Here is a 23,875-nt window from a genome sequence, read left to right as displayed (position 1 = left end):
ACAGAGGGTAAGAGGCTATCTGACAAGGGAGAAGGGTAGGCAGGTAACACAGTAACAGAGAATATGACACTTGGAAATCCACTCCATACTGTGTTTGCAGTGCTGTGTCACTTCTTAGCTCTATTGAACCTCAGTTTACTCTAAAAATTGATGATGATAACCTATAGGATCAAATAAGAGTAACATTTATAAACGCTTCTAGAACAGAGCTTTTCACCTGTTATGTCCCCCAGAGCTTTTATTCATTTATTCATTCACTCACTGACACACTGGTATTTGCATGGAAGCTTGGTAGGCAGAAGACTTGAAGAATCAAAATGACATTTATGTAAATTAGAATTAATGTAAATTTAATTTTTCCAAAGATTTCTGCTCTTTTTAGTCTCAGAGCAAAGTTATGGAGGAAGTTGCTGTTATCTCTCTGTTAATAGACAAGGTGACTGAAGCATATGATATGCGTAACTTGCTTGAGAACAGAGAGGCTGAACAGCAGAGCTGGAGTCAGAGCCCACCCCTATCTTCCGCCTTCTGAGGTCTTACAGGGGAATTCCAAGATTATTGCCTTAGAAGAGCATGAACTATATAATTGAGGGTTTTCCTCTCACGTTATGAAAATTAACCTCCAGATGTCTCCTTCCTTGTGTCTAGGCAAAGTGGTTGGACATATGTACAGGTTCACATAGGAAAAGTTTGAGGTCTCATGCACAAAAACACAAAGACAACATGCAGACTGTGTGCGCTTACTTGTTGCATAATTGATTTTCTGCATGCGGTTGACTTGCCATGTTTAACATTTCATCTCCACAGAATGATCTGATTGGTCAGAGTTTGTTTGACTACCTGCATCCTAAAGATATCGCCAAAGTCAAGGAGCAGCTCTCCTCCTCCGACACTGCACCCCGGGAGCGGCTCATAGATGCAAAAAGTGAGTACCACAGAGGCCTCGCATTTCCTCAGCACTCACAGGCAGCCAACCCTGAGTGAGCAGAGGGTGAGTGTGTGTGATGGGCTCAGCCTTTCCAGTCCTACTTCTCTGTCCTCTTTCTGGGGCACCAGAGCTATCTTTGGCTAAATGGAATTATTTATGTTCTTTTGGGTTTATTTTACATAAGAAGAAAAAAATCTCGTGTCCAAATTTATTGAAAAGAAGAGCTATTTAGACTGGATTCTTTCTGATTTTTAGACTTCTCTTTTTTCTTTCAGAATCTAGAAAATCCCAGTTGTATGCTCCTGAGTTTAAAGGGCTAAGTTTGATTTGTTCTCTCAAAACAAATGGGCTCTATTTACCTGAGTTGCACACAGGCAGCCTCATAAAAGAAAGAAAACGTCAACTATAAATATGGTGTTTCTTCAACCAGAGTGTTCCTCTTTAGGTTGGCTCCCCCACCTGGCTTTCTTCTTGCAGTAGTGGAACCACCATTCACATCAACCCCTCTGCCCCCGGCTTCCTGCTACTGCACACACTCCTGTGCAAGGCCCCAGTAGCTGTCATCTACTTTAGTCCTGTGGGAGGCTGTGCACTCCTACAGTTAAGAATGAGGACTCTGGCTGGGTGCGGTGGCTCACACCTGTAATCCCAGCACTTTGGGAGGCCAAGGCAGGTGGATCTCTTGAGGTCAGGAGTTTGCAACCAACCTGGCCAACATGGCAAAACCCTGTCTCTACTAATAATACAAAAACTAGCCAGGTGTGGCAGTGCATGCCTATAATCCCAGCTACTTGGGAGGCTGAGGCAGGAGAGTTTCTTGAATCCAGGAGGTGGGGGTTGCAGTGAGCCGAGATCGTACCACTGCACTCCAGCCTGGGTGACAGAGCAAGACTCTGTCTCAAAAAAAAAAAAAAAAAAAAGGAATGAGAACACAAGGGAGATTACTGGGCTCATTCCAGCTCCACCATTCACTAACTGTGTGACCTTGAGCAAGTTACTTAACCTCTCTCTGTCTCAGTTTTCTCATTTATGGAAGAGTACCTATTTCATTGGGTTGTTGTGAGGATTGAAAGTGTTAATGTATATAAAGTAGGCAGAACAGTTCCTAGCACATAGCAAGAACAGTATCAGTGTTGCATTCACGTTGGCCCAGTGCAGTCATGGCCTAACTAATGTCCTGTCCCCAAGCTGTCCATGTTAATCCCTGGAAAGAAACACCACCAGAGGAATCTCCTTCAAATCATCTTCATTACAGCACTCCTCTTGTTCCTAAAAGTAAGGTGCAGACTCTGGTATCTGTTGTCCTTTATAGTCTAGCCTTGGATTTTTTTAGTGACCTTAGGAGAAAAATATGAATGGCATTTGGTCCTTACCTTTGAGGCTCTTAGCATATAGTCAGAGAAACGAGGAGACAGACAGCACCCTGCATAGTAATAGGTGCAGCCACAGAAATAGTGCCAGGCGTAGAGAACGGATGATTAATTCTCATGTGGGCGCAAGGACAGGCATCACTGAGTAGATGACAACCGAGGTGGGTTTGAAAAGATGAATTAATGTTTGCCAGGTAATGAAGGGAGGAAGAGAGAAGAGGAAACATCATCTGTGGACAGGTGCAGGGGTGTGGAGCCACGTGGCATGCTTGGTGCTATTGGACAAAACATGCGGGGAGGGGAAGGGCTGAAGCATGAAGACCTTTTGTTCTGTGGGGACACAGTGAAGAGCTCTGAGTTGGGTGTGGCAGGCTTGGATTGGCATTCTAGGGGAGATCGCAGAGTGGGCAATGTGGGAGGTAGATGGGAGGGGAGGAAGCCCAGAAGGAGCCCTGGGCAGCAGCCATTCCTTGGCATACTTGCTCGCGTGATTTCCATGGGTGTGTTTTCCCTCGGCTTCTGTACTGACACCTAGCCAGTGTTTGGTAAGGAGGTGTGCACCTCAGAATCACCTGGGAGCTTTTCAACATAGTCATGCTCCACCCCCAGAGATTCTAATTTGGTTTTTCCAGACAGCACAGTCCAATAAAAACATAATGCAAACCACAAACATGAGCTACATGTGTAATTTTATATTTTCTGGTAGCCAGATTTTAAAAAATAAAAATAAATGTAAAATTAACTCCAAAATATTATTTCAGCATGTAATGATTATAAACAATAAGTTCGCTCACATTCTTTTATTTTTCTGTACTGTCTTTGAAATCCTGTGTGTATTTCACACTTATAGCACATTTCAATTTAGAAAAGCCACATTTCAAGTGCTCAGTAGCTGCATGCAGCTAGTGGCTAATGCATTGGACAGCACAGATCTACAATGGGGTCCAGGAGTCTGTAGGTTGATCACGCATCCAGGGGATTCTGGCCTACAAGCCAGGTTGAGAACTTAAGGCAGTCCTGCTCCCTCCTTTCCTTCCCAATATCTGTATCCTACTCATCCTTCAGTGCCAGCCCAAGTTCTTTCTCCTCTGGGAAGCACAGGTTGTCTTTGCCATTTATTTGGCACTAATCTTATATCACCCTGTCCTATTATTAATCTTTTCTTGGTGCACGTCCATTTCCCCTTTGTCAGCCATAAGTTTCTGTTGGGCAAGAACCCCATAGTATATTTCTTTTCATCCCCAGAGTACCTAATCAATTTATTTAGTAGCACACTCTATGTGATTTATAAACATTTCCAGACTGACAACACACCTATCCATGCTGCATCTGTTAAAGCCTACACTAGGGAGATATTTGTCTCATGTCATCATTATAAAACAGTGAGGCAGGCAAGAAAAGGCTTTGCTCAAGGTCACACTCCCCCTCCTGACAGACAACACTGCTCTCAGTTTATCACATTTTGTGTATTGATTTGCAGCTGGACTTCCAGTTAAAACAGATATAACCCCTGGGCCATCTCGATTATGTTCTGGAGCACGACGTTCTTTCTTCTGTAGGATGAAGTGTAACAGGCCTTCAGTAAAGGTTGAAGACAAGGACTTCCCCTCTACCTGCTCAAAGAAAAAAGGTAACAATTAAAACCCTGTGACAGGTGAAGCTTGCTTTCTACAGCAGAGCTCTCAGCAGGGCATTGGTTCAGTGGTTTCTGGCTGGCCAGAGTGGCAGGTCCCAGAGCTGCAGCCAGTACCCTGCAGTCCTCCCTGTGTGTAGGGCAGCTGGGAGCAGAGGAGAGAGCTGAAAAGCCTGATGGCAGAGATCTGTGGAGAGGACTCCTCTGTTTAAATTGTGTTTCTTTTAATGCGATTGAGGAAGAATACTCTCAGCCACAATCCTAACTGCCTCATGAACACCCACCAGTCTACCAAAATTACTCTGAGCTCACCAGTGACCTTCATGTTGTTAAATGGAATGCACACTTTTCCTTTGTCTTCCTTCTTGAAGTGTTCTCTTCCCTTGATTCCATGAAACCACATTCTTCCTCCTCCTCGACCCCCTGCTGTTACAGGCTCTCTTGCTGGCCCCTTTGCTGGCTGCTCCTCTCTGTCCTGGGCTGCTTCTCTGTCTGCAGTCTCTCTCTGTAGGTCACATCATCTACTCCCTTGGCTTTAAATGCCAACAACTTCCACATTCATATTTCCAGCCTAGACTTCTCTTTTGAACTCCATATTCATAAATGTACTGCTTACTAAATCAACCTGCTTGGATATCTCAGGGGAATCTCCAACAGGATACATGCCGAAGTAATCACCTGAGCCTCTCCTCCAGCATAAATGGCACTGCCATCCAGCTGGCTGCTCATGCTAGAAGCTGGGGAGGCACCCTCACTTCTGTCTCACCACCCCACTCCTCAGTCCTGTTAGTTATGAAATCCTGCCACAGAGAGTCCCATCTGCAAAAGTTCTCTGAAATGTTTGTCCCTTTCCATGCTGCCTACTGTCACTCAGCTCCCAGCTGCCCCCAACTCTCACTAGGTCGAAAGTGTTGACACACATGTTCCCCACCTCCAACACAGCAGCCAGGATGATCTTTTTATCAGTCCCCTTTTAAAAACCCTTCAGTGTTCCCTTTTGCTCTTGAAGAAAAGCTCAAAATATTTAACATGACCATGCAGCCCCTGACCCTGCCACTAAGCACATGTAAGCCATGTTGACTTCCTTTGATGCCTCAAGCCCTTTCTGGGCAATGCCTCTGCACATGCTGTCGCTTCCTGGTTGGAATTTCTTCCCTCTCCCCATAAGCTCCCTTCACATGGCTGTCTCCAACCTCAGACCGCCTTATGTCTTATAGCACCCTGCTGGTTTGCTTTCTAGTGCTTTCTTGTACTTGCTGTTATATAGTTATTTGTGTGATTATTTGTTTAAAGTCTGTCTCCCCACTAGGCTGTGAACTCCACAAGGGCATGTCTGATTTGTTTTTCACTCTTATTCCAGTAACCAGCACAGACTCCATGCTTGGCAGACACTCCATAGTGGCTTGCTTGTTGGTGAAGTCTATAAGTGCTCTACACTTAATGTGTCCCGAATCAAAATCTTTTTTTTCTCTCTCTCTGCTGGTCTGTTTTCTCTCTTCTCTGAGTCAGTGAATGACACCAGCAACCACCCAATCCAGAAAAGTTGGAGTCATCTTCATTTGTTTCTTTCCCTTAAGCCTGATATTCATAGCAAATCCCAATAGTTTGATCTCAGAAATTTCTCCTGCTTCCTTTCTCTCCTCCCTCTCATCTTCACTGCACTGCCATAGTTCAGTCCTCCTCATCTCTTGCTGTATTATAGCCACTGGCCCCTGAACTAGCATTCCTACTTGTGTTTTCTACTCTCTTCCAGTTCACACGTCACTCTGTTCCTACAGCATCCAAACCACAATTTGATTTTGCTGTTTCTGCACTTAAATACCTTTAGAGGCCCTCCATCTCCTGCCTTAAAAAAAAATAGACCAACATATTGGTTAGCAAGTGATCCATGGCCCTTTTAATCTTCCCCCAACCTGCCTTTCCAATTTGCCCGTCACTCCCAGTACCTCCAATTTCACTTCAACCACACAGAGCTCTTGGCCATTCCTATATAGGCTGTTCCTCTGTGCCTTTGTATGTCCTCAGCCTTTATACATTCTAGTCCCTCAGCCACTGCTCATCCTTCTTGACCCACCTCCTCCACTGGTTTTTTGGGGGAGCCTTCCTTTCCCCAGGAAGAGTTAGATATTCCTTCCTTGGTGTATGTAATGAATGCCCATGGTATAACTGGCCCTACTTAAGCATACTGACACTGGATGACAGTTTTTGTTTTTCTGTCTACCCCTTTCACTAGATGCTCACTTCTGGAGAGAGAAGCATTGATTTTTTTTTTTTTTTTTACTCCCTACCTACATCCCACCCCACCATCGGCTGCGTACACCTCTATGACCCAAACCTAGTGCTGACACTAACCATAAACTTTGCCTTCTAGCAGATCGAAAAAGCTTCTGCACAATCCACAGCACAGGCTATTTGAAAAGCTGGCCACCCACAAAGATGGGGCTGGATGAAGACAATGAACCAGACAATGAGGGGTGTAACCTCAGCTGCCTCGTTGCAATTGGACGACTGCATTCTCATGTAGTTCCACAACCAGTGAATGGGGAAATCAGGGTGAAATCTATGGAATATGTTTCTCGGCACGCGATAGATGGAAAGTTTGTTTTTGTAGACCAGAGGTAAGAGTCTACATACTACTCTTGAGCAATGATGGTAGAGGATTTTCAACCCTGATCTAAAAAGCAGAGAAGACTGGGCCATCAGCTGGCTTTTCTAAGAAGAAAGAAAGAAACAAAGCTGGGTGGAGTGGCTCACACCTGAAATCCCAGCACTTTGGGAGGCCAAGGCGGGTGGATCACTTGAGCCCAGCCTGGGCAACATGGCAAAACCCTGTCTCTACTAAAAATACAAAAATTAGCCAGTCATGGTGGCACATACCCGTAGTCCCAACCCTCTGGAGGCTGAGGCAGGAGGATCACCTGAGCCTTGGGAGATCAAGGCTGCAGTAAGCTGTGATTGTACCACTGCACTTCCTCCTGGGCAACAGAGTGAGACCCTGTTTCAAAAAAAAAGAAAGAGACAAGTGATGTGAGTCTCTGTTAAAAAAAAAATGAGATTCAATAGGATATCATCATAAATACAGAGATTTTTCTGTCATTCTTTGGCATATAGAGACAGTTAAGTGAGTGCCTTGATGTCCATGGCTGAAAGAAAAATAGTAGAGATAGCATGCTGTCTGAATCTATGGAATGTTCCAGAACCATTATTGTGATTGAAATTCTTTTGAATCTAGGACTTGGAAGCAATTATTTAGTCCTGAGTTGTCCAATAAAATACTCATTGGCCATGGTAGCCTCCTATGTGGCTAACGGCACAGACGTAGAACATTTCCCTCATCACAGAAATTATTGTTGGACAGCCTTGATCTAATCCAACCTCCTTATTTTATGGATGAAGAACGGAGGCCCAGCCTGGGGACTGGTCTCCTGTAGGATTCACAACTAATTGGTAATAGACCTGGACCAAGCACCCAGGTGTCCCAAATTTACTGCTGCCTACTGCTTTCCTTCAGAATATGCATAGGCTAATAATTTTTCTGGCTACTAGAGACAGCCACAACATGCTGGAAAAGGAGACAGCCTCAGCTGTCTTGTGGCCTCAGCTGCTGCAGCTTCTGGCATTTGGTTGTCCTGATAAAAAGGAGGCAGCAAAAACCAGAAGCCTTGCACTGAGATTTAGATTTATACCACATTTTAATCTAATTAATGTAGTTCCTTTTTTAAAGACGGATCTCAGTCTGTCACCCAGGCTAAAGTGCAGTGGCGAGATCTTGGCTTACTGCAGCCTTGACCTCCCGGGCTCAAGCAGTCCTCCCACCTCAGGTCACAAGTAGCTGTGACCATACATGTGTGTCACCATACCCAGCTCATTTTTCTGTGTTTTTGGTAGAGACAGGGTTTTGCCATGTTGCCCAAGCTAATCTTGAACTCCTGAGCTCAATCTGCCCACCTCGGCCTCCCAAAGTGCTGGGATGACAGGCATGAGCCACTGTGCCTGACTGCTTACCATTTTTAAAGCCCCCTCAGATTTGATTTCTTGTGATAATAGTCCCTTTACAAAGCTTCTTTGCTTTGTTTCCCTCTATTTTTACAGCTTTGATTAAATTCAGATGCCTGAAAAAAAAAGATCCACACAGTGAGCCCTCTGAAAATCCATCCAGCTCTTTTGTGTGCAGCTTTGACCTTGCTCTCATAGGCTGTAGCAGGGTTTATCCATTGCAAAGTTGCAATTAATCGTCTGAATGGCTTTTTCTTCTTTAAATATTCCTTTATTCCCTTTTAGGGCAACAGCTATTTTGGCATATTTACCACAAGAACTTCTAGGCACGTCGTGTTATGAATACTTTCACCAAGATGACATAGGACATCTTGCAGAATGTCATAGGCAAGGTAAGCTAGGATGTATAAAAGATCTTAAGTTTAAAGTGTCCCCTTGCTTCTAGACTAGTCCACATGACCTTCCAGGGAAATCTGTCCACTGAGGATGTAGGACTCAGCCAGCCTAGGACTCTTCAGGTCAGAACATCTGTGTGAAGAGGAAACTGCTGCCTGCAGGCACTGTTTATCCCCTTGTAGTTGCCCTGTGCTGACTGCATGGCAGTTTCTGAAAGACATCTCTTGTTCAGAGGGTTTTCCCAGACCCTGGATTTAGTACGGCCGAGACTGATCTGATTCTCTTTTCCATTCAAGCCTGCACTACCTCCTGTACTTTCTCTCTTGACTAATACTGTGGCTCCATGTGCAGCCTCCTGAGAGAGACCAACACTGACTCCTTCTTTTACTGTGTCTCCAACAGATCCTGTTCATTCACCTCAGACATGCATTTCCAAAAGTCTACTGCCATCACCCTGGTTCAGGCCCTTGTGCCTACCTAGAGACCTGTGATAGACTTCTCAGGGTTTCCCTGCTCCCTCTCACCCCCAGTTCATCTTCCATAGTTATCCCATTTATCCCCATCATCCCCAGATAGATTGAGACTGATAACACCAGCCTGCTTAAAAACCTCCTGCTTTAGACTCAAGCCCAAACGCTTTTCACAGGCATTCAAATGTGAGACTTTCCACCTCCTGGCCCCAGCCCACCTCCTCAGTTTCAGTCCCCATCCCTGCCTGCAGAGGCCTGTGCTCCAGGCACCCTGACCTTCTCACTGGCCCCTCCCTGACCAGACCCTGCTGCTCCTCAGGCACTGCTGGGTTCTTCTCTCCCTCCTTCTCTTGGCAAACTCGTGTTCATCCCTCAAGGCTCTGATCTCTTCTCCTGTATAGCCTTCCCTCACTCCTTTTCTTGAGGGCAGGAGTCATAGCCTGTCTCCTCTTGTATCTCCAGTGCCTGGCACATGAGAAGTGCTCATTACATGTTTATTATATGAAAGAATGAGGTTGAATAGGTGAGTGGCCTCTGTCGATTTGGATGTTCTTAGAAATAAGTTCTGTATTGCCCTCGGGCTTTGTGATTGGGATAAAGCATGACATTTTGGACAGTGCCTTCTCATCTGCTGGTGGTCATGTTAGAGCTGATTCCAGTTAGATATATAACATGCAGTCAGTAATTCCCTAGAGCCTCAATTTTACAGACTATGGAAAATTGTGACAGCTTCACAAATGAATTGAAAGGCTCTGAGTTAGACCCTCAGAAACAACCTGTTTCCTGAGTGTTGACCACTGGGGTTTCCTTGGCTTACTAAAGAGCGATGTCATTGCTCAGGTACCTTTACTATTTTGTATTGGATGTCCTGTTTAATACTTTCATCTGAGAAAACAACAATGTTCATGTTTTCTTTACATTTTCAGTTTTACAGACGAGAGAAAAAATTACAACTAATTGCTATAAATTTAAAATCAAAGATGGTTCTTTTATCACACTACGGAGTCGATGGTTCAGTTTCATGAACCCTTGGACCAAGGAAGTAGAATATATTGTCTCAACTAACACTGTTGTTTTGTAAGTACTTTTCCTATATCTGAAGCTCCCCTTGCTTCAAAGAGATGCCTAGGGCTCCTTATCTAGAAAATGGGGTGCAGGCAACATCCAGTATCACATCCTTTAATGCCATCTTGCTAATACCTGTGAAGCCTCAGGACTGGCAGAAGCTAGAAAGGATTGTTAACAAAGGACAAGCTTCAGTACTTGTACCGTGCAGGCCCTGGCTTATGAAACTGCTCCAGGAAACAGCAACATTTCCTTCCAGATAAAGCAGCTAACCTTTGAATTGCACAGGCCCTGCACTCTAGGCATCCACTTGTGCTGCTGTGGAGGAAGGGGTTGACGATCTATGAAAGGCTCATACAGGCACTAGCTCACACTGGCCTTGGCTGAGGATCTATTAGGCAGGGGGTCCAAGCACTGGCAGCTGGAATGCCATTTCAAAAGGCTGCTACCTGCTAGAGGAGCAGAGGGAGGTGAAGGAGCCTCTCTTCGGCCAGGCCTGCTCTCTACTCTTCCTTCCCCATAGTGTCCCAAACCCCACCTATCGTTAGAGCTGCGTGAAGGGCCAGGGCTAGGTGCACTGCAGGCTGGCAGGAGGAGGTGCTGTAGTGCTGGCAGTGGTTACTGCAGCCACCACCTCTGCTGAACTGTGTCCCACACATATTAGGCAGGCCCAGGCAGGCAGAGTGGGGCCAAAGGCCAGGATGCAAACAGTGAGACCTGTTCTCCCACTCAGACACACACTTCATTTTCTGGCCTGTCCAGGTCCAGAGTGGACACCGGACACCTTGGCCAAGTTGAAAGGTTCACAGTTCTGAGCAGGCCTGACTCACGTTTCCTTATTGCTGGGATGTTCACAGAGCCAACGTCCTGGAAGGCGGGGACCCAACCTTCCCACAGCTCACAGCATCCCCCCACAGCATGGACAGCATGCTGCCCTCTGGAGAAGGTAACTATGTGCTGCTGGGGCCCTGGGACTTGCCCGTGAGAAGCTGCTTGTGGTCAAATATCCTCCCCTAAAGTATTCAGGGTCCCCTCCATTCATATTCCGTGGAACAAGGGAGGTCTAGAGGGGATGATGTGCGGATTTCCCCATGAATGCTGAGGACACTGTCATGTCACTTTCTGTTGAGCCAGAATACTAGGAGCTCACTGATGCACTTCCCAAAGCTGCCAGCCCCTGGAAGCCCTTGAGCTTGCAAACTTCGTACTCCCCTTGTGCTTTCCTCCTGTGTTGCCTAGTGGCCATGAGGTGAAGTGCTCTTTGGTGACTGTCACTGGCTCCTGTGGTTGGCAGGAAGGTGTCTTTCGGCACTGGGGTGTGTACCATACCCAGTGGGCTCCCTTCTCAGGTTCAGCCTTGGCCCTGTCCCTGCTGTCCACACTGGACTCATCCTTCCTGGGACCATCCCCACATGCATGGCTGCAGCCCCCATCAATGACTCCATCAGTCATCTCCATTGATGACTCCCACATCCACATCTCCAGCCCCAGTCTCTCTCCCAAGCTCCAGATCTGTCTCTCCAAATGCCTCATAGACAGAACCACCTGGATTCCCAGAGGCACCTGAAATTCAGAATATCCCAAGCTGATTTTCTGCACTCCCCCACCTGATTGGTTAAGCCAGAAACCTAGCTGCTGTCTCTCCTCCAGTATATCCAAACACGGAGTCCTGAACCTTCTATCTCTTAAACTTCATCACCACTGTTGCTATTTCACCCTCATCTGCTGCCTGGATCACTGCAAATCACTTTGCAACTCTAGTCCCACTCTCCCCACCCCATCCTCCATTGTAGTTCATTCACCTTGCCGTGGACTTTCTAATAACCCAGATCTCATTTGTGCCTTTTCTGTGTATCGTCCTTTGGTACTCCTCATTCGCTTGTGGGAACTGTCCAAATTCGTTAGTACGGCATCCAAGAGGCTCCTCATGATCGGATTGGTACCTGCTGCCCCAGTTTCATCTATCATGCTCTCATCAGCATTCATGATGAATTCCTTGGAGGAGTCTCCCAAGTTTTAATCTGCCTCAGTGCTCCTGCACGTGTTGGTTGCTGTGCCTGGAATGCTTTCGCCTCCTTACCTCTCTGCCAAGCTAATTCATACTCATCTCTCAAGACTCAGCTCAGGGTGAACTTGTTCCAGAAGCTGCACCTGGCCCCAGATGAGTTGGTTGCCTTGTGCTTGCCTGTCAAACTTAACGACATTTTGCTTTAGCCATTGTGTTCATCCTGTTGGTTTCCCTGTTAAACTGTGAGCTCCTTGAGGGCAGGGACTTGTCTCTGTAACCCTGGCACATACAGTGGTCTTCAATAAATGTTTTTTTCAGTGCATGAAGGGAATTAGATGCTGCATGAAGGGAAAAAACTAGCCTCAGATCCTAGAAGGAAACGAGCCTTTCCCTGCTGGAATGCCTTTTCCTGACAAGCTGTAGCCCTAAAGTCCCTCAAGGCACAACTCTGATGGTGAACTGCAGGTGGATCATGGGATAAACTCGTTTTACTTTAATACATAATAGTATTTCTTCCTCAGTTTTCCCCTTTCCTACTCTCAGATTCCTTTGTTGTAGGTGGCCCAAAGAGGACCCACCCCACTGTTCCAGGGATTCCAGGGGGAACCCGGGCTGGGGCAGGAAAAATAGGCCGAATGATTGCTGAGGAAATCATGGAAATCCACAGGCAAGTAACACCTTCTAGTTCCTCTGTTAAACCAGTGGTTCTCAACCCAGGGAATTTTTTTCCCCCAGGGGATATTTTGCAATGTCAGGAGACATTTTTGGTCTTCACAACTGGGTGGGAGGTTGCTACTTAAACATCCTGTGAATAGAGACCAGAGATGCTGCTTGTTAAACATCCTATAGTAAATAGGACAGTTCCCCGCTCCCCACCCAACAAAGAAATCCTGCCTTAAATAAAGATCCTAAACCAAAACAGCCCAGAGCTAAAGAGAATTATTGAGGAGACTTTCTTACGGCTCAGGGAGCTTCCCAGTGCGGACAGATGTACCTTTACTTTACAGGAATGCAGGAGTAGAGCTGTGAACTATCAGAGTGATCTGGACCTTAACAGAACATTCATTTTTTTTTTCAATCAAAGAGCTGCCCAGGATTAGTACTAGAGACCAAGCAGATCAGCTAGTTATTACTAGTTGTCTTGGGAGAGACTTCCTTTCCATATGAAAGAGAAGGAGCTTAGGAACAGTCCACCTGCGTGTGAGTGAGTCCTGGGCCTGTCTCTCTACCTGGCTCTGCTGAGACTTACTTAACCTCTTGCTGTCTGTTGACTTAAACCATAAAAAGAAAGCACTATTTCCCAAGAATTGTGTTAGGATTGTGAGGGCACTCAGGAAAGCTCCAGGAACATAGCCTGACATATAGTGAGTGCTTAAAAATTAATTAAATCTGTCTTTAAGAGCAGTCATTGAGAGGGACGCAGTTATCATAAGTCTGTCCAAATTTGGGGAATAGAGAAAGTGGTAACCAGATTCTTCAGAACGCAACTTAATGTAACATAATAATAAGAAAAGGAAGAAAAAACTGCTGCCACTGGACTGGATTCTGTCAGGAGAATTAGAGGCTGGCCTGTTTTCCAATTGGCCCATAAAGGGGCTGTTATCCCCATAGGTAACACAGCTCTCTTCCAACCCCATAGGGTTAGTGGGTGTGACCTCTGCATCAGGAAGGAGATATGAGGGTAGTGTGCAGTGTAATCAGCTTCAAACCCTGTACTTTGCATTTGCATACGCTATACTTTGCTTGAGACCATCCAAGAACAGTATCAAACAGTCCTTGACCTCAAGAATTTTAAAATCTTTTAGAAGTCTATTTTCTTTATGATAACAGGAAAAAGGGAGAGTGCATGGGCCAAAGCAAGCGAAGGAGGAAAGATCTGAACTCGGCCTTAGCCAGGGTTTGCAATGAGAGTGGATGTTCCCTCTAGAAAAGTCAGGGATATTCTTGAGTGGGCATGTGAGTGGCAAATTCAGGGTCAAGAAACAAGCTACCTAACTGGGCAGGCTTTGTGTAGGAAGGAGACACAAAGCTATGATGGGAGATTAAGAAACCCAAGAAATGATACTATGAAGTTTGGACTGGAAGAAACCTGTAAGACCCCATTTGTTGTAGGATGCTGAACAAGCATCCAAAGTCTTGTGTTACGCTTTGTGGAAGTTGCATTGGAATAGGGAGAGATGAAGGTGGGCATGTTTGATAACCCAGGAATGAGGCCTTATCCGACAGAGATGACACTGCCAAAAGAGAAATCAGTAATCTAAGGTCTAGCGTTTGAAGATGAAATCAGGAATGATGAAACAGCAATTCCAAGATGAGAAACCTGGGGAAATAGTGGTTTCATAGACGTAAGTAGGGAAAGGTAGGGGACACTCAGCAATTTTTCTGTAAGCAATTAGCAGCTATTTGTGCATGCTGAGAATACATGATACGTAGTTGTAAACTGCCGTTAAGAAGCTTATAATCCAGAAAGAAAACTTGTTCACTCTCAAATCTAGAGAACGAGGCAATACAAGAACCAAAGGACTTCTGGGCAGTGGAGGAGTGGTCTCTGGGTCACCCAAAAGCTGCATTCACCCATGTAGGAGCTGAGAGCCCTGTGGTTACACAACTGCCATCACACTCTCCCTTAACTCTAGCTGCAATCCCAAGTGATGGATTCTTTCCTGAGGTCCTTCAGCCTGACAAGTGTTTAGATGGATTTACAGTTCTAAGTCTTCCCTTCTATAAATCTTCTGAGAGATATGCTAGATAAGAAAGTCCTGGACCCATTTTTCATCAACCACTGCCTTCGAAGACTGCTCTTACTATCACTACTCCTAGGCTACCTTTTAGAGCCTGGTACCCTCCATGTCCTGAGAGTATTCACTAGCTAAACAGTGTTTGTGGAGAAGGGGATAAATTTTTTGCTGTGGATCAAAAATGCAGGTTGATCTTCGAAGGCCTCCTCCAATTCACCTGGATTCTGTGAGGAAATAAAACTGGCCACTTACTTGAAATTCACCAACTGAATGCAAACTCCAATCCAAGGGCTTTGTCAGTGAGATGCTTGACTCTAGGGACTGCATTCGGTGCCTGCAGAACAAATCCAGCTTGTCACCTCTTTTTGTAAATAAAGTTTTACTGGAACACAGCCACACCGATTCATGACTGTGGCTGCTTTCAAGCTGCAGAGGCAGAGTTGACCTTTTGTGACAGACACTGTATGGCCTAGAGAGCCTATCTGGGCCTTACAGAAAAAGCTTGCCAAACCCTAATCTAGATCTTCATCCCCTTTCTCACCTTTACCCCTTAACAAAACACACACACTCCACTGAAAAAAGAAAAGGCAGTGTAATTCTCTTTTCTGACAGGATAAGAGGGTCATCACCTTCTAGCTGTGGCTCCAGCCCACTGAACATCACGAGTACGCCTCCCCCTGATGCCTCTTCTCCAGGAGGCAAGAAGGTAAGACTGATGACTCTTAGCCTAAGCTAGAGAGCCTCTTGCCCAAGATCTGAAATGTTGGGGGTGGGAGTATGGAATTGCAACTGTGACTGCTGAGACAAGTTGGACTACTTCCTCCTTGAAGTAAATCCATCTGTGTGAGGCTGGATATAAAGCATACTGGTAGGGCTAGGGAGGCTTGCTGGCATCCTCAGAGGCTTTCTTCCATGTGAGTGGAAGAAGGGAGAAAGAATAAGGAATGGGGAACTGTCAGTTCAGTTAATTGAGGGAGCAAATTCAGAGTTCCCATGAGGGAAAGATTATTGAGTACCTCACATAGAAAAGTTTCTCATTATCTGCCAGGAGTTTTCAAGGGAGAAAATATTAGTGTCTAGGGCAGGCAATGGAAACAGCAATGCCACCAGCACTGCTTTGGAAATCAAGCCATGCCTTATAGCTGCAGAATACTTGGGGATCTGCTGCCTGGAGGTTCCTGTGGTGTGACAGCATTGGATCCAAGCAGTGGATCAATCACCAGCCCTCATGAAGAGCTTTCTGTAAGACTACACTATAAATAGGTTTAGGAACCAGTCATTTGTTTTCATCTTTGCCGGAGAACTTATAAACCTAGGCCCACGTTAATCGTAAATCATAAATCTGTTTATACCGCCTGATGTCAGTAGAGCTTAGGACAATTTAAAGGCCAGCATTTTGGACACAATGGCTTCCCTCCCCATCTCCTAAAACACATACAGAGAGAGAATATTAGGAATTTCCATAGGCAGGACTCCTAGGGCACAAACCATCAAAAGCAGGGCAAGGATTTTCAAAACTGAGCTCCCCGGAGGTTTGTTCAGGTTACCAAGAGCTGTGGTGTTACCAGGTGGGATGGGCGTGGGGGTAGTTGCTAAGGAGAGAAGGTAAGGGCAGAAATCCTGCTTCTGCAAGGGCAGCAATACTTCTTTTTTATATAGGAATCTTCTGCAAACATTTCTATTTGAAAAAGGGTTTTGCTCCCCTCAAAAAGGTTGAAAGTCAACAAATTAATGGGTAAGACTACAAAGTAAGAAAGACCTGGGTTCGAAGCTTGGCCTTGCCATGTGCTAGTTATATGAACTTGTACAACTTTCAAGCCCTAGTTTTCTTTATAATGGAGCGAATACTGGTTAGGGTAGCCAGCATCTTTGCACATGAGGTCCTATTATGAGATAATATATGTGGAAGTGCTTGGCGCACAATACCCATTGACAGGTGAAGTCTGGGTTTGGCATCCCGTGCCCCTCGTCCCCCTGCCCCTAACACAGGCACTGCTTGCCAGCCGTCTTCTTAGTTGTCCTTCTGTTACACCTCCAGGTCCTTCCTGCATATTGGATCCACCATCTTCTTAGGGTGGTCTTCCAGTCTCTGCTTCTCAAGTTAACTTTTAGGTACTTTACTTGACTCCTGGTATTACCAGGGATTCTACTACTTGGTTTTGTAAAGGTTATCAGTCCAGTATAGGCTTAAATATTACTCAAAGAACTTTCATATACATTGTCTCATCTCACCTTCACAACATTATAGTGACAAGATCCAGGCTCCTCAGTGTTCGTTTTATAAGTATGGCCCGAAACTACAATCCTGGGCTCATGACTTCCAATTCTTTTCACATCAACAACTACCAGCAATCAAAAGCTGTGCTCTGCATCATAAAGCTCCAGCTATTTTTGAGGCACTTATGAAACTTCTTCCTTTTCTTTGGGAAGAATGGATTATAAAATGAATCTGCGAGAAGAAATTTGGATGTGTTCTCATGAGATGAATCCTGGGCAGCAGAACTTACAAGAAAAGCAGCTTAAACAAGACAGTTAAAACTGACAGCAGTATTAAATGGTGCACCGTACCCAGCCCTTTCCAGTCACTTTCAAATTTGGAAGGTCCAAAAATGAACCATTTTGCCTGCAGTTGTTTCAGTCAGGATCAAGCTAAAAAGGAAGCCTAAGTGAGCCTCCGTAGGTCCCAGGAGAGTACAGACATCCAGAAGCACTAAGGAAATTTCAGATAAAGCAGCACTTCTACAAATGTCACCTGCAGTCTTTTTCCAGAAAGAGGGGGCACAAGATCCTTTTAAGGGTCTGCAACGTTAAAGCTATTTTCTTAATAATGTTGACATTAATTTTTTCACTGTATTGATAATGTGCACTATTCATGCTAAAAGCACTGTTGGGTAAAACTGCTGGCATTTTACCAAAATCAGACAAGTGGCACCAAACTATACTAGTAGTCACTGTATTCTTCACCACCACACACTTGCGATTAAAAAAAAAAAAAAAAAAAAGTTTAAAGCCAGTTTCATTTAAGATTGTCCATCGTGGCTAGGTGCAGCAATTCACCCCTGTAATCTCAGCACTCTGGGAAGCTGAGGCAGGCAAACTGAGTCCAACGGTTCGAGGCAAGTCTGGGCAACATAGAGAAATCCCATCTCTACTAAAAAATACAAAAAATTATCCAGGTGTGGTGGTGTACCTGTAATCCCAGCTACTCGGGGGACTGAGGTGGGAGAATCACCTGAGCCTGGGAGGTTGAGGCTGCAGTGAGCTGAGATTGTGCCACTGTACTCCAGCCTGGGCAACCAGAGTGAGACCCTGTCAAGGAGGGAAGGAGGGAGGGAAAATGTCCATCATTACTTTTATAAAATTCTCAAGTACATATCTTTTTAATGCTCTGTGACAAAATGAGAAGTACACACAAAGAACTTGTGCTGCATACCAAAGTATGATGTTTGTCTCAAAAACTACTTGTGTGATTAAGTTGTGAGTTGAACTAGCTGCTATTTTCATTGGACACCATTTTTATTGTATATGGTCATTCAGTTTTGTGTATTTAGAATACATTTTTTTGGAAATGAACGAAGTGAACCTATCACTTCAAGGAAAATGACTGACAACGTTTGTTGCCAATGATAAAATGTGAGCTTTCAAGCAAAAATTGGAATTTTTAGAAAACTTGTATCTGCTACTTTGACCTTGAGATCTTCCTAAAACTTAAAAAATGTTGTTGATGAGATAGGAAGTATTAACAATGGTGGTATTTTGATGCTGTATAATGAAATGTGTCAACATATAGAAGATATGCATAATTCAATGAACCAATATTTTCTAACTAAACGATGCAAGATATTTCAAAATCATGTAAGGGTAAAAGATCTATCCTAAGTGCAAAGATATAAAAGAGTACAAAAAATTCATTGATACGGTTTCAGATTCCACTTTGCAACTCACCTTTAAGAAACTTCTACGTGTCAAGTTTTGAAGTGGTATCAAAAAAGAATACAATTATTTGAAAAGTCTATTAAAATATGCCTCCCTTTTCCAACTACTTATCTGTGGGAGGTCGGATTTCCTTCATATACTTGAATCACAAGACGTATCTAAATAGACTGAATGGAAAAACATATATGAGAATCCAGTTGAAAATTATTAAGCCACACATTAGATTTGCAAAAATGTAAAATAATACCCTTCTTGATAATTTTTTGTTATTTTTTGGAAAGTAGTTATTTTTCATTAAAATACTATTCATTATTTATGTCGACATATAGTGGGTTTCTTACATTTAAGAAATCTATTAGTTTTAATTTCAAATACAGTAAATATTGATAAACACAGCCTACATAAGCTAAAGTTCTTTGGAGTCCTCAATAATTTTTTTAAGAGTGTAAAAGGGTCCCTAGACCAAAACATTGCTGTGGAAATAAAGTAAGTTATAATGCCACCTACTGGCAAGGCCTGAAATCCCTGCTGCTCCTGAAAGCAGTAGCTACCAAACTGTTTCCTCATGTATATCCAGATAGGTCTCAAAGAATGCTCTTCTTTGATACTCAGCCAGGGGAAGGCAGCTGGGGTGAGTGGGGGAGATTTTGAGACAGAATTAGAATTCTCCTACTGAGTAGCAGTAATAATCCTCCCCAGTGGCCTGTCTTAAGAACTTAAACCACAGGTTACTGAAGTTGGCACCTGTAGTATAAGAGATTTACTTTTAAGTGTTTTGTTCATTTGACTCCTTAGAGCTGTGTCTCTTCACAGTTTGTTAACTCCACTTATTTCTTCTTCAGAAATATCTGTCACTATGTTTTATTCCCTTATAGGGGAAATACCTAGCTGGGCTCATTGAAATTTAGGCATTGGTCCTAAAGAAATATGTAGGCATCATGATTCCAGGCAGTTGAATGCTCTTGGGATTTTATTCAGCCTCTAAGTTGCCTCTGTGGGCTCACTAAAATGAAGAGAAAAGAACAGTTTGGGGGAGAGGTTTTTTTCTTACTATGACCATGTCTAACAGTTCCTTGTTTGAAATCATCCAACAGAAAACTGAAGCCATTTGAAGCTTCTCCCCACCCCACCCCATGCATTTCCAACATGCTTCATTTTCCTTTTGGCATTGCTCATAATACTGATTCAAACTTCACACTTCCCTCTTTTTGTTTGTAGATTTTAAATGGAGGGACTCCAGACATTCCTTCCAGTGGCCTACTATCAGGCCAGGCTCAGGAGAACCCAGGTTATCCATATTCTGATAGTTCTTCTATTCTTGGTAAGTGGCATTATTATTCATTTCCATTGCAATGAGCTTGCAAAACATCTGACATAGTTTTAAGAACTGAACTGTATGAAACAAGCTAATCCTAGATAAATTTGATAGGAACAGAATAAAAGTTTAAAATTTGTTTAACTCTCTAAAAAGTTGACTTCAGTGTTTGGGTTTTGGTGGAGGTCCAAATTTGTGCCTGGAACTCAAGAGGAGGCTACAACTACCTAGACATAGGCTTTCTCCCATGTGGGGCATAATCTCTTCAGAGAGGCGGCTAATGAAGGTTCAGAGATAATGCCTAGAAGGGTGATTAGTAAGCATATCAGAAGGTACTAAAAGTCATTAAGTGAAAAGAGTTTGCTTTTCCCATCACATCCATCTTTTTCTCTACTTGTCTTTCTAGATCTGTTTTTTTCCCCTAAACTCTCCCTTCCTATTTGCCTTTCTTTTTGTAACTCCTCTTAACTGGTTATATCAGAATATTAAAATAAGCTCAACTCAAATATTTTTAAGATTAAATTTTAAGCACTTTTTACTTATTTCTAAAATGATCATTTGATTCCTTAGAGCTGTGTCTCTTCACAGCTTAACCCCACTTATGTCTTATGTATTTTTTTAAAATTGGTTCTTTCCTCTGAAAAACAGCAATATAAAAAAAGATAGCCATGCAGCCCAAAAAGCAGCCTCTCACCCTCCCATTAAATGTAACTTTCTTATTAAAAGTGTGCTTAGGAATTGCTTACTTAATCCGCTTTAAAAAAAAAAAAAATCACTGACCTGTCTTTATCTCCTCCCACAGGTGAGAACCCCCACATAGGTATAGACATGATTGACAATGACCAAGGATCAAGTAGTCCCAGTAATGATGAGGCAGCAATGGCTGTCATCATGAGCCTCTTGGAAGCAGATGCTGGACTGGGTGGCCCTGTTGACTTTAGTGACTTGCCATGGCCACTGTAAACCCTACATGTTGCTTTGGCAACAGCTATAGTATCAAAGTGCATTACTGGTGGAGTTTTACAGTCTGTGAAGCTTACTGGATAAGGAGAGAATAGCTTTTATGTACTGACTTCATAAAAGCCATCTCAGAGCCATTGATACAAGTCAATCTTACTATGTGTAACTTCAGACAAAGTGGAACTAAGCCTGCTCCAGTGTTTCCTCATCATTGATTATTGGGCTAGCTGTGGATAGCTTGCATTAATTGTATATTTTGGATTCTGTTTGTGTTGAATTTTTTAATCATTGTGCACAGAAGCATCATTGGTAGCTTTTATATGCAAATGGTCATTTCAGATGTATGGTGTTTTTACACTACAAAGAAGTCCCCCATGTGGATATTTCTTATACTAATTGTATCATAAAGCCGTTTATTCTTCCTTGTAAGAATCCTTTACTATAAATATGGGTTAAAGTATAACGTACTAGACAGTTAAATATTTTTAATAAATGTTTCCCTTGTTCTATAAATACTGTTCACACTTCAAATAATTAGAAAAAAAAAATCCTATGTGTTGCAGGGCTGGATTATGAGTTTCTACAGTGGATGTTCAAGGATGATCTACGCCAGTAAAATTTGTGGTGCTTTTCTGGCCTTCATAGCAATTCTGGGCTTGCATAATTTCCCCATGCTACTAGCTTAGCTGTGTTGTTAAAATAGTTCATTTCTAAATTGTTGCAATTTTAATTTATGTGAGAGCAAAGATGTTACTGCTTACACGCAAACATCGAATCCTCTGAAATTATAAATTCAAGATTATATTTAACAGATTGGCTTTTCTAATGCTGCACCTTTCTAATACTACTTCAGTTATATAGTAAGTGACCCCAGTCCTAAGGCACCTAAATATTTGATTCCTTCTTGAATTGGACCACAGAATATTTAGAATAACATTTGCATAAATAATTTGCTAAGCAAAGTAGCATGGTATCATGGAAAAAGCACTGAACTAGTATGAGAAACTGGCTCTGAAACTTAGGGTGACTATATGAACTAGTAAAGTCATTTTGCCCTTCATATCAAGTTGGACTAGAAAATACTCTTTTCAGCTCTAATATTGTTTTGATTTATAGTATATTTTATAATTAGTAGGGAATTTAAATGCCTCATCACACATATAATAAGTTAAAGTTCCTTGAGCTACTATTTCTAATAATACTTATACCAGGGGGATGGGAAATTATGAGACTAAAAATCTAGTCAACGTGGTTATAAATTTGGTCAGAAACATTAAAACAATGGAATTTTATTTTGATGAAAAACTCAAGTTTACAATCATTTAGTAAATGAAGAGCAAACACTTCATTTTCCTATCCCATAACTCTTAAGAAAAAAAAAGCATTAGTAAATAAATATCTGTGAACAGATTAAGGGTAAGGCAGACTGGATAATAAACCACCTCTGACTTTCACACTCCCTGCATGTGACTCACTCTAAAGGGTGAACCGGCCCTGGAGATAACTGCACTGGTAAGATACGGGCATTAAATCTCATCCTGATCATTCAGATAAACCCAAGATAAATACTTTTTGCTCATCACGGGCAGCAAACTACACAATTTTTACTGGAGGAATACTTTGACAGAAGCACTTAAATTATATTGTGTATCACAACTATAAAATGGCTTGAACATTTCCATTTAACCACCATTTATAAAGTGCAACTATAGAATACTCTGCATTTTATCTGGGGTGTGATGGCTATCAATCCAAACTGAAAGTACCCCAGCTGCCAATTTCCACCACTTTTGAAAAGACCTAGATGTGTGAAAAAGGACCGTCCCCCATACAAAGAACCAATTTCACAAACCTACTGGTAAACAAATACATTTATATAACTGGAACTTCAAAATGCTAGAGTTGTACTCATTTTTTAAAAAACCATTCAGCTACCTTTGGTCTTTAAAAAAGCCTACACTGCAATATCCTAAACATTGTTATGTGCATCTCACAATGAAGAACAGTGGCCTTGCAGTGCAGAATGAGGAGAGTACAACGTCACTGTGAAGAGTAGCATGCTATGGTTTCAAGGAAAATCAGCATCACAGCATTGGATTCTGTGCATCAGGATCGAGGTCACTGTTGCCAGAAGGGGGATGGATAGGGAGAATATCCAGCTCATCCACTTGCGGAGTTGGGTGCATGACCACGAGCTGGTCCTGGGGAATGTCTGCTGCAGCTGCTGCAAGATTGGTGATAGATTTACTCTTTACACACTGGAAGTCTACATGCCGACTCTTTCCTTCTTCCTTCTCCCAGGACATTCGAATAAAGGGCCTTTGGACATAGTTGTAGATCACTTCTGGGCGGCCTCCAGGCCTTTTCTTTACTTTTTCTTTGTAGGTAGGATAACCTGAAAGAAAGAAAGATTTTAAAAACCGAGGAAACACACACAGACCTTTCACCCAATTTTGCCTTAGAAAGCTTTTGTGCTATAGATCCTAAAGAAACAGAAATTAAAACAAAGAAGTGAAAACAATATTCCATCCACCTACTCATCAGTTCATGAGCCAGAGATGAAAACCCTACTGATGTAATTCACAAAATCTATCATTCTTTCAATTACTCAATATACCCACCATCAAAAAAAAAAATTCTTAAAGTAGGAGTATGTTGGAGATGAGTCCTCAGTACAATAGTATGGAGCAGATCTTGGTCTCTAGCTATGTATCTTTTTTTTTTTTTTTTTTGACATGCAGTCTCACTTTGTCACCCAGGCTGGAGTGCCATGGTGCAATCTTGGCTTACTGCAACCTCTGCCTCCCGGGTTCAAGCAATTGTCCTGCCTCAGCCTCCAGAGTAGCGGGGATTACAGGCATGTACCACCATGCCCAGCTAATTTTTGTATTTTTAGTAGAGAGGGAGTTTCACCATGTTGCCCAGGCTGGTCTCGAACTCCTGACCTCAAGTGATCCACCTCGGCCTCCCAAAGTGTTGGGATTACAGGTGCGAGCCACCGCGTTGGCCTCTAGCTATGTATCCTTATATTCTCGTCACAGGATTACCTGGCCTACAGGC

At 43.2% G+C, this 23,875-nt stretch overlaps 2 protein-coding genes across 35 annotated transcripts in view; one reads left to right on the top strand and one right to left on the bottom strand.

The window, feature by feature from the left end:
- Nucleotides 1-21,328, top strand: part of BMAL1 (basic helix-loop-helix ARNT like 1) — a 109,831-nt gene extending 88,503 nt beyond the window's left edge. For 10 of the 22 annotated variants that reach the window (XM_011750027.3, XM_011750019.3, XM_011750026.3 and 7 more), the window contains 10 exons: nt 808-925; nt 3,779-3,928; nt 6,303-6,549; nt 8,213-8,319; nt 9,720-9,870; nt 10,716-10,804; nt 12,410-12,533; nt 15,217-15,310; nt 19,759-19,861; nt 20,658-21,328. In XM_011750027.3, coding sequence (XP_011748329.1) covers nt 808-925; nt 3,779-3,928; nt 6,303-6,549; nt 8,213-8,319; nt 9,720-9,870; nt 10,716-10,804; nt 12,410-12,533; nt 15,217-15,310; nt 19,759-19,861; nt 20,658-20,818 — 1,344 coding nt within the window. In that variant the 3' untranslated portion in view covers nt 20,819-21,328. The remainder of the gene's footprint in view (nt 1-807; nt 926-3,778; nt 3,929-6,302; nt 6,550-8,212; nt 8,320-9,719; nt 9,871-10,715; nt 10,805-12,409; nt 12,534-15,216; nt 15,311-19,758; nt 19,862-20,657) is intronic. The other 12 variants (XM_024794461.2, XM_011750032.2, XM_011750031.2 and 9 more) reach the window with 3 other exon arrangements.
- The window catches only part of LOC105486909 (BTB domain containing 10), an 83,377-nt gene continuing 70,217 nt past the window's right edge, over nt 10,716-23,875 (bottom strand). For 12 of the 13 annotated variants that reach the window (XM_011750038.3, XM_011750050.3, XM_011750047.3 and 9 more), the window contains one exon: nt 10,716-23,210. In XM_011750038.3, the coding sequence (XP_011748340.1) occupies nt 22,900-23,210 (311 nt within the window). In that variant the 3' untranslated portion in view covers nt 10,716-22,899. The remainder of the gene's footprint in view (nt 23,211-23,875) is intronic. The other variant, XR_011610805.1, reaches the window with a different exon arrangement.

This window comes from Macaca nemestrina, chromosome 12 (assembly GCF_043159975.1).
Source record: "Macaca nemestrina isolate mMacNem1 chromosome 12, mMacNem.hap1, whole genome shotgun sequence".
Lineage (NCBI taxonomy): Eukaryota > Metazoa > Chordata > Mammalia > Primates > Cercopithecidae > Macaca > Macaca nemestrina.
The sequence above is the reverse complement of the archived record's forward strand: the minus strand, read 5'-3'. Positions and strand labels throughout refer to the sequence as shown.